This window comes from Molossus molossus, unplaced genomic scaffold (genome assembly GCF_014108415.1).
Source record: "Molossus molossus isolate mMolMol1 unplaced genomic scaffold, mMolMol1.p scaffold_m16_p_19, whole genome shotgun sequence".
In the NCBI taxonomy this organism is placed as follows: Eukaryota; Metazoa; Chordata; class Mammalia; order Chiroptera; family Molossidae; genus Molossus; species Molossus molossus.
This window is the reverse complement of record NW_023425354.1, coordinates 17289106-17300148: the sequence shown is the minus strand read 5'-3', so window position 1 is coordinate 17300148 and position 11043 is coordinate 17289106. Positions and strand designations below refer to the sequence as shown.

The 11043-nt window shown below is 38.1% G+C and overlaps 1 protein-coding gene and 1 non-coding gene across 3 annotated transcripts in view; one reads left to right on the top strand and one right to left on the bottom strand.

The window, feature by feature from the left end:
- The window catches only part of APPBP2 (amyloid beta precursor protein binding protein 2), a 54433-nt gene that overhangs the window by 17544 nt on the left and 25846 nt on the right, over nt 1-11043 (bottom strand). For both annotated transcript variants that reach the window (XM_036268416.1, XM_036268417.1), the window contains exons 5-6: nt 5731-5899; nt 1462-1551 (exon numbers count right to left, since the gene is read on the bottom strand). In XM_036268416.1, coding sequence (XP_036124309.1) covers nt 1462-1551; nt 5731-5899 — 259 coding nt within the window. The remainder of the gene's footprint in view (nt 1-1461; nt 1552-5730; nt 5900-11043) is intronic.
- On the top strand, nt 3997-4103 carry LOC118635210. Its single transcript, XR_004960533.1, has one exon. It is a non-coding gene; the product is annotated as a U6 spliceosomal RNA (small nuclear RNA).

Here is an 11043-nt window from a genome sequence, read left to right as displayed (position 1 = left end):
AATTTGAACCCAGTTCGGAGTCTGAATCTGGTCTATCTCGTTGGTCTACAACACAAGGTTGAGGGTTTGATCCCTGGTCAGGGCACATACAAGAAACAACCAAAAAATGCATGAATAACTGAAATAAATCAAAGTGTCTCTCTCTCTAAAAATAAAAAAAAAATCAATAAACTTTTATATAAATTTCACAGAAATCTCACTCTTCTAGATCTATAATTTTAGAATCTTTCTTCTAATTGAAATTTCCACGAAGTAAAACCAACCAAAAACTGAAAAACCTCTGGATACAGAGTATATCTGAAATGTACATAAATGCTTTTAAAGCCTCAATGCACCAAAGCAGCAATTCTTGTTGTCGTCGTTAGTTTATGTCTTTATTAACCCATATGCAATTACTTGTCTTCCGATCTGTTGACGCAATAGGTCAGACAACATTTGAAACAATAATGTCTGTCAAAGTGGCTGGCCATAAAAACTTCAGCACCACATTAGTTTGAAGGCCACTCTCAACGAAGGTTGAATGATTTTGCCATTTTCATGCACTCTGCAGTGTTTCAGGACAGCCAGCTTAACCTTCTTTTTCTTATGCTTCTCCTTGGGAGTGGTGTAAGCTTCTTCCTTTTCTTAGCACCACTACGAAGTCTCAACACAAGATGAAGAGTGGACTCCTTTGGAATGTTTCAAAGTACGTCAGTCTTTCAGTTGCTTGCCAACAAAGATTAGTCTTCACTGATCAATAGGAATTCCTTCCTTATCTTGGATCTTGGCCTTTACATTTTCTATTGTATCTGAGAGTTCCTTTAGAATGCATGTCTTCCCCCCTAAGGGTTTTCATGAAAATCTGCAACTTGGCTGCGATTCCACTGTAGTTGTGGATGGGAAAGGAAGAGGCCCACAGGGTCTTTCCATCCAAAGCAGCAATTTTTAGATATTACCTCAAAGAGTTGGCCTCAAAGAGTTAGTGCATTTATTTACAGAATAAAAAGAAAGTAAAGGAAAAACCAAATATGTACTTCCCATCAAGTCAATTACAGAAAACTGTCATACTATGACACTGCAATACAATGACCAAAAGATTTAATATGAGGTTGGTTATCCTTTAGGAGAAAAGTGACCAAAGCCCATTCCACCATGGCATAAGGAATTCAGGTCACTGTAAAGGTTTAATAAAAACAAAAACAAATCCACACAGAACAGCATCAAAATACTATCTCGATCTGTACTTCAGAGAGCTGAATTATGAAAATAAAAATTTTCACAGGTTTTCTGGGTATAGTAAAATTAGCTAAAGTCTGTATGTGAGACAGTTTTAGAAACCAGATTTCTAAAACTGAAAACAGAAACTTAGAAAATAGATCTTGTTGGTCCAGACTATGCAATAACTAATTTGTTAAATAACAGGTTAAAACAAACCTAAAGCTTGCTAAATCCTATAATTAATTTAACATTATACTCACTCACCTTAGAAGCTTGTCTTAAAACATCCACCACTACTTTGACTGGTAAGCCTGCTGTGATTTCTTTCATTGCCTCAATGCACCATTTGTATGCCTAAAAAACATACATACAGATATACAGATGTATATATACACATACACACACATATATACATATAATTGAGCAAAAACTGTGATAAAACAAAATGACAATATTTAATGAAATAACTGCGAGTTCTTCCTGCAAGCTTTTAAGTACTTAAATAAGAACATACAAAATATTTACACTTAGCCCTGGCCAATTTGGCTCAACGGTTAGAGCGTCGGCCTGCGGTCCGGAGAGACCCGGGTTCGGTTCCCGCTAAGGGCATGTACCTCGGTTGCAGTTTGTCCTGGGCCCTGGTTGGGTCGTGTGGGTGGCAACCACTCGATGTGTCCCTTTCACGTTGATGTTTCTCTCTCTCTCTCTCCCTCCCACTCTATCTGAACAAAATATCAAAAAATGTCCTCGGGTAAGGACAAAAAAAAAAATATTTACACTTAAAATTTTCTAAGGCTAAGTTCTTTGAATATGTGACACATATTCAGCATTTCAGAGGCATGTTCTCTTCTCTCTTGCCCAGAAGCCTTGTACAGACTGTTTCCTCTGCCTTAGAATACATTCCCCCTTCCCCCACCCTGTTAACCCATCTAACCTGTCCCTCAGGTTTCAATCCTAGACTAGGTTTCCTGTACTTCCTCTCTACTGTACTACTGTAATGCGTACTATTGTATATCTTTTTTTAACATATATTTTATTTCATTTTGTAATGAATTTACTGCAGCCACTGGTTAATAAAATTATATAGGTTTCAGCTGTACAATTCTATAGTACATAATCTGTATATTGTATTGTGTTCACTACCCCAAATCAAGTTTCCTTCCATCACCATTTATCCCCTTTACCCTTTTCCAAATTCCCCTCACCCCTCTTTGCCTTTGTTAATCACATCCCCCTACTCCCCTTCCCCTCTGGTAATCACCATGTTGTTGTCTATGTCTATGAGCTGTTACTATTTTATATCTTAATTGCCTGTTCAGTTGAGTGCCACCTATTTTCCAAAGACTTTATGTGCATAAACACATTTAATTGACACAACAGTCCTATGAAATATGTAATATTACTATGGAAAACTGAGGTGCAGAGAGGTTAGGTGCCAGGCAGTGTGCTAGTATCTAGTGAGAAACAAAATATAAAATGATCCTCCTCTCCTAATGCTTAGTGGGAGAAAGAAAAAGTGTAGCCATAACGTTAAGCAGAGCCAGAGATCCCCAAGACAGGCTATAGCATGAATGTAAAATGAACTTACATTGTTCCAAGCCACTGCTATTTTGGGGTTGATATTACCTCAATAAAGGCTAGCCTGCTCTAATTAATATCAGAATGTATATCTATAGATATCATTGACAAATTTATTTATATTTAAAATGAACTATCAAAAGGGGGACATCTGTAACACTTTCAACAATAACAACAAAAAACTATCAAAATTATCCAAGAAACATCTATAAACATATGGCACAGCATAAACTCCCAACTCAAACATAGGGGGAAAAAATTACTGTCAATTAAATAGTAGCTGCCTAATAAAGAAAGTGAAAACTGGTAAATAAAAGGTACTTTGTTCCACTTACTATACTAAAATGGGCCTGGGACTGAATATGGGAGTAAAGAATGGCAAGATTAGCCTGGCCGGTGTGGCTGTTTAGTTGAGCATCGACCTGTGCACCAAGAGTCGCTGCCCTGCCCGGGATGAGGGCTCGATGCCCAGTAGGGGTTGTGCAGGAGACAGGCGATCTATGTTGATGCTTCTCTCTCATCTATGTTTCTATGTCTCTCCTCCCCCTTCCTTTCTCTCTAAAAAAGCCAATAAAAACATTTTAAAAAGGTCAAGATTTGAATCACTCTATAAAACACAAGAACAGAGTAGAGTTCTAGAGTATGAAAAATAAGGATGAAAAGAAATGATGAGCCCTGGCCGGTTTGGCTCAGCGGTTAGAGCGTCGGCCTGCGGTCCCGAAAGACCCCGGTTCGGTTCCCGCTAAGGGCATGTACCTCGGTTACAGTTTGTCCCCGGCTCTGGTCAGTCATGCGGGTGGCAGCCACTCGATGTGTTCCTTCACGTCGATGTTTCTCTCTCTCTCTGTTCCTCTCTCCCCCTCCTACTCTACCTGAACAAAAAATGAAAAAATGTCCTCGGGTGAGGATAAAAAAACAAAAAAAAAAGAAATGATGAAAGAGGCACCAGAGATGACTGAGTTCCTATGTAAAGATATAAAAACATGGTGGGTCATCTGAATTGCTTTTAAGATAGGCATTTCTAATGTTCAAACTGTTGTTGTTTACCTCTTTCGTTTCCAGTAAATAGGCTATTCACACAAAGGCCTTCTGTGAATGGAGTTCTTTTTCTTTGTTTTAGGTGTATGAAAATCATGGAAAGGGTCCAAGCTCTATACCTACATCAACAAGCTATGGAACGCACACTGCATGCTGCACACACCCATCAAAAAAACTAATTCAGTGCTTGCTTTGGCAGCACATGTACTAAAATTGGAATGACACACAGAAGATTAGCATGGCCCCTGTGCAAGGATGATACACAAATTCATGAAGCGTTTCATATTTTTATCCTTTGAGATGACATGGATGAGCCTGGAGAGCACTATGCTAAGTGAAATAAGCCAATCAGAGAAAGACAAATACCACATGATCTCACTTGTAGAATATAATTAAACAAATAAGCTGATGAAAAAAATACAGACCCAGAGACATAGAAAGGAGTACGGTTCAGACCAACAAACATCAGAGGAGGGGAGGCGAAGGGGATAGATGAGATAAACCAAAGAACTTTTACGCATGCATGTGTAACCAATGGACATAGACAACGATGCTGGGGGGGAGGGCAGGATGAGAAGGGAAGTGTCTAAAGGGGAAAAAGGAGAAACTGTAACAAAAATAAATTAATAATAATAAAAAAAACTAATTCAGAAGATAGAGAAGTTCAGCATCAGAAATATTCAGATGAGCCCTGGCCGATTTGGCTCAGCGGTTAGAGCGTTGGCCTGCGATCCGGAGGGACCCAGGTTCGGTTCCCGCTAAGGGCAAGTACCTCGGTTGCAGTTTGTCCCCGGCCCTGGTTGGTCGTGCGGGTGGCAGCCACTCAATGTGTCCCTTTCACGTTGATGTCTCTCTCTCTCTCTTCCTCCCACTCTATCTGAACAAAAAATGGAAAAATGTCCTCGGGTGAGGATAAAAAAATAAATAAAAATAAAATAATCAGAAGAGTCCGGCCAGTGTGGCTCAGTGATTGAGCATCAACCCATGCATCAAGAAGTCACCGGTTCAATTCCCAGTCAGGACAGTTATGGGCCCGAATCCTCAGCGGGAGGCATGCAGGAGATGGCCAATCGATGTTCTCTCTCATCGATATTTCTATCTCTCTTTCCCTCTCACTTCCTCTCTCTCCAAAACCAATAAATGAACAATAATAATCAAAAGAACATACATAAACCACCTGAGAAATTACAGGCATGCTGATAAAAATTTTAAGTTTTTATAAATGGGTTCAATGTCTTCTTATATAGATATTGAAAGTAAGAGGAGCACTGGAGTTGCATAACATCACTGTATCTATTCTAGAATGTTCTAGTTTTACTTTTAATTGTAATTTTCCTTTAAATGTGGAATATATATTAATGGGGCAAAAATCAAGATAAGAATAATTTTAAAATATGAAAGCTAAATGACAGCATGAAATTATGATATTCTTCCATAAATAAAGCAACCAAGTTAATAAATAGATCACTTCTCAATTATGTATTCATTACCACTAAAGCATTAATTTAGAGTATAAAGGCAGGAGTGAAGCTATCTTTCTCATAAGGCAGAGAAAGGAGCAAAACAATGCAATAAAGTAGAAATAAAAACTAGCTTCCCACTGAAATGAATGCTTTCAAATGATGAGAGTTGACCCAGAGCTACATATCCAATAAAAAGCATCTCCTGAAGGTCTATTTAGCAGAGCATGCCCATCAAAATAACCTAGGTGAAATACATTTGGTCAAATTAAAAACAAAACAGGCCCTAAATCATACATGTATATGTTGAAAACCCACTTCACAGAATAAATCTTTTGCCTGATTTTAAATATTCCATTGCAAATTTGTCTATTAAGACAAATACAAGAGTATATGATTTATCCTGTTTTATATAAATACTTACTGGTCACAGTGAAATGCACTTCAAAATACTCACCTCATCATAGTGACTTTTTGCAAATAGGAGTGCACACAGTTCTCCATAGAGTGCAGCTTTGTTTGCTTGCTGGCCATGTTTTGAGAGTTTATCCATGTATGTCTGAGCTAACTTAAATGTTTCTTCACCCAAATGATATTTACAGTTTCCATTTCTCACATGAAGTAACCTGCAAAGCACAATAACATTCCTCTATTTTTTATACTTCCAGCATAGCTGACCTGATAATCTTTTTTTTTCTTTTTTGGTGGTACGTGCCACTAGTGGGAACCGAACCCAGGACTCTCTGGTCCTCAGGCCGATGCGCAACCGCTGAGCCAAACTGGCCAGGGCTGACCTGATAATCTTTATAGATCATTATGTAGCACCCAAATGATTTAAGGTTAACTATATATAAGAAATGAGATGGCATTGGAAAACAGTTCTGTGGTCAAGCTGAATTCAACTAATGCATATGAAGTGTATGCTCCTACTAGAAAGCTACTCATGATTAATCTATTGCAACTTTGATTCCTTATGTTCTCTAAATATTTTTGGGCCCGGCTGGTGTGGCTCAGTAATTGAGCATCAACCCATGCACCAAGAGGTTGCCAGTTTGATATTTGGTCAGGGCACATGCTCAGGTTGTGGGTCAAATCCCCAGTGGGGGTATGTGAGAGGTGGCCAATTGATGGTCTCTCTCATTGATGTTTCTATCTCCCCTTTTCTCTTCCCCTCTCTCTAAAATCAATAAAGAAAAAAATTTAAATGAAATTTTGGAAGACAACAAGAAAATAAAAATCAATGTAAAATACTATTACCTATCATTACCTTCCATTCTTTTATCTAATATATTTGGGCAACACTTGATCAGTTACCACTCATTTCATGTTGCTTCACAAATGCTCATTTTTGTTTATCTTTCCAGTAATACAAGTTCATTAAAAATAGTGGTATTTTCAGATGTTTCCTTTATAACCTTTATCCAGAGTTCTTTTTTTTTTTTTTTTTTTTTTTAGTATTTTTTCTTTATTGATTTGAGAACATCAATTGGCTGCCTCTTGCATGCCCCCCACTGGGGACAGGGCCCACAACCTGGGCATACGCCCTGACCAGGAATCGAACCGGCAACCTCTTGGCGCATGGGTCCATGCTCAACCACTGAGCCACACCAGCCAGGCTATCCAGAGTTCTTTACACAAAGAAACTGTACAGCCCTGGTCAGTGTGACTCAGTGGTTAGAGCAATGGCCCGCAGATCAGAGAAGCAGGGTTAAGTTCCCGCTAAGGGCATGTACCTTGGTTGCAGTTTGTCCCCGACCCCAACTGGGACCGTGTGGGTGGAAACCACTTGATATCTCTCTCTCATGTCAATGTCTCTCTCTGTCTCTTCCTCCCTCTCCATCTCAAGATAAATGCAAAAATGTCCTCGGGTGAGGATAAAAAAAAAGAAAGAAACTGTAGAACTATGCTGACTATCTAATGTGATGCAAGAGTAGTGAAACACTTTAGGTCATACTGAGGTGTAGATAGCAATGACAGACATACAAGAGAGAAGAACAGTGTGAGGACTGGACATCTATTTATGTTTCGACTATAATGCTGGCTAGAACTTTATGTCCATGTATCGTGCCAATACAATTTTCTGAAAATGGTCAGCCCTGAGAAGAAACAAGGTATAAAAATCACTTTAAAAAACAAACAAACCTAAGTATAGAGTGGTTAGGGAGCATTCTTCAGGAGTATTAAAAAAAAAAAGATACTTAAAATGTATTTATTAATTTTTAAAAAACATGTTTTTATTGAGCCCTGGCCGGTTTGGCTTAGCGGTTGGAGCATCAGCCTGCAGTCCAGAGAGACCTGGGTTTGGTTCCCGCTAAGGGCATGTACCTTGGTTGCAGTTTGTCCCCGGCTCTGGTTGGTCGTGCAGTGGCAGCCACTCGATGTGAACCTTTCACATCAATATTTCTCTCTCTCTCTCTCTCTCTCTCTCTCTCCCCCCCACTCTATCTGAACAAAAAATGGAAAACTGTCCTCGGGTGAGAATAAAAGAAAAAAAATATGTTTTTATTTATTTTTTTTTAGGGAGAGAAAGAGAAACATCGATGTGAGAGAGAAACATTGATCAGCTGCCTCCTGCATGCCCTTTACTGGGGATTGAGCCTGCAACCTAGGCATGTGCCCTAAATCAAACTGGGACCTCTCAGTCCATGGCACAATGTTCAATCCACTGAGACACACCTGGCAAAATTACTGTTTGATTGGTTAAAGCAGTTACTGTTTGATTGGTTAAAGTACTCATTGTTTGAAATGGGAAAATACCAAACTGCATTCCATAGCAGCTGCTCAATTTTACATTCCCATAAGCAATTCACAAGGATTCTAATTTTCCCCCATTTTATGTTTTTTTGTTGTTGTTCTTTTTTTGCATTTATCTTCCGATAGAGCAGGAGGGAGATAGAGGGAAGAAGAAAGAGAGAAACATCAATGTGAGAGAGACACATTGGGTGGTTGCCAAACACAGGACCCCAACCGGAGCGGAGGACAAACTGCAACCAAGTTACGTGCCCTGAGTGGGAACTGAAGCCGGGACTCTCCGGTCCCAGGGCCGATGCTCTAACTGCTGAGCCAAACTGGCCAGGGCTTTTTTTTTTTTTTACAGTCCTCCTGGTAGGTGTGAAGTGGCATCTCATTGTGTTTGACTTGAATTTCTCTCATGACAAATGATTCTGAGCATCTTTTCATGTGCTTACTGGCCATTTACATGTCTTGTTTAAAGAAATGTGTAGTCAGTGTTGAAGAAAGAAATTGAAGCTACAAATAGAAAAAAATATATACCATGCTGATGGATAGAAAGAATTAACATTGCTAAAATTAAAATGTCCATACTACCTGCACTGACCAATTTGGCTCAGCAGTTAGAGACTCAGCCTGCAAATCAGAGTTGCAGGTTCAATTTCAGTTAAGGGTGGTTCATCCCCAGCTCTGGTTGGGGTCATGAGGGAGGCAACCAGTCGATGTGTCCCTCTCACATCTATATTTCTCTCTCTTTCCTTCTCACTCTCTCTCCCTCCCTCTCACTCTATCTGAAGATAAATAAAAAAATATCCTCGGGTGAGAATTAAAAAAAGAATAAAACATGTCCATACTACCTAAAGTAATCTATAGAATCAAAGCAATTCCTATCAAAATACCAATGTAATTTTTCACAGAATTAGAACAAATAATCCTCAGCCTTATATAGAACCACAAAAGACCCCAAATAGCCACAGCAATCTTGAGAAGGAAGTACAAATTGGTGGAATCACTCCACCTGGTAACAGCTTTACTACAAGATTATATTTATCAAAACAGAATGGTACTGGCATAAAAACACATGATCAACAAAACAGAATAGAGAGCCCAGAAATAAACTGATGCCTATATGGTCAACTAATATATGACAAAGGAGGCAACAACATACAGTGGGGTAAAGATAGTTCAATAAATGGTGTTGGGAACACTGAACAGATACATGCAAAAAAAAAGGAAACAAAACCACCTTCTTACACCATATAGAAGAATAAACTTGAAGTGGATTGAAGACGTAAGTGTAAGAGAAAAAAACATAAAACTTTTAGAAGAAAACACAGGCAGTAAACTCTGACATTCCTCTTAGTAATATTCGAAAAGACACCCTGGCTGATATGGCTCAGTTGGCTGGAGCCTCATCCTCTATACCAAAAGGTTGTGGGTTCAGTTTCTGGTCCAGGCACTTACAGAAGGCAACCAGTCAATGTTCTCTCTCACATCGATCTTTCTTTTTCTCTCTCTCCCAAATCTGGCTTTGTAATATTAAATTAAAAAAACACACTCTTACTCTTGCAACAGGCTCAAAGCCCCTGGGATTGGCCATAGGATTTCATTAGTATCTCTTCTGCAAAACACTTCTTTTCCAATTCAATTCAACACATGGTCAACTAATACCTCAAATTTTTCTGCCTTAGAAAAAGCAAAGTAAGAAAAAAAATTATTTTCCAAATAATACTAAGGGGATCACAAAACTATGTATTATATAAAAATTATATTAAATTCACCTGTAATGATCAAGAATTTGGCAAGTATAGCTTTGTAGAAGCAAATTTTATTTTGAAATTTCATATTCACAAGAACAAAATGTCTAGGAATACGGTCAATGAGCTGGTATTATAAATAGCTTTGTTTCTTGGTCCGTACATTTTTCTAATTTCATATGTGCCTGTTCTAAAGACAGCGAGGACAGCCACTGAATTGATATTTACCTATCCAAGATTCCCTTCCCTTCCTCCCTTAACGTAGATCCATGAGTTCATTCAGGGCAAAACTATGCACAATTAAAGGTTTTTCTCCCCAGACCACTTTATATGGTTTGGAGGATTTGCAGAATGTGTCCCAGTTTACCAGTTTCAGAGAGGTAAGCAAAGACATAAGGCTAGGCTTCTGGGAAGCTATATCTTCTGACGGGACAAAAAGAAGAAAAAGAAAAAGTAGGCTCAGCTAGTATGAGGTTTTTGCCCTTCACACTGCTTATAACACTTGAAAATATAACGATGTAAGCTACATGCTAAAGATGACAAAATAGGAAAGAGAGAAGGAGCCTTGGTCCTGTGAAAAAAGTAAATCTTTTGGTTACACTAAAGCAAAATTTATATAGTCTTAAAATTAGACAGAAGAAACGTTAGTTATTTGGGTAAAATAAATCTTCTGATTCTATGAATAAAAAGCAAGTACATACAAGAAAATGTTTTACCTTTTGGTCAAAAGACTGCTTTAAAGAGGAATCTACAATGGAATACAAAATGGCTTTTCTATTCTGAATTAACTGGTTCATGTACATACAAACATTTAACTTCTCCCTCAAATTCCATGAGACAATCTAGTCTCCCATTCTCACAAAGATATAATAGGCAGAAAAGGGAATGAAAGATGACACAGAGATTATTTTTATCAGTACTACAAACCACAGGCCCAAATAACAATCCTTTTATAGTTTCTACACACAAGTATTCCTATAACTTATCATATACGTCTAAAATATTTGTGGGAAATTACCATAAGCTTCTAACCTATTATTTGTAAGTAAATTTGTATATTACAAAATTAACTTCAGGACTTGAATGTTTGTCTAATATAATTAAAAGACAGGTAATGACAACCTCAAAAGACTGAACTCTGACTTGTTAAAAAAACAATTAAGTAAGTTTTACTCAATTTTTGCTTAAGTCAATATGGTTTACATGGAATCTATATGCTAGATCTCAAAGGGTTCAGATTTAATTAACTCATCTCTAAGATACCAAGGAAATACAATCCTTTA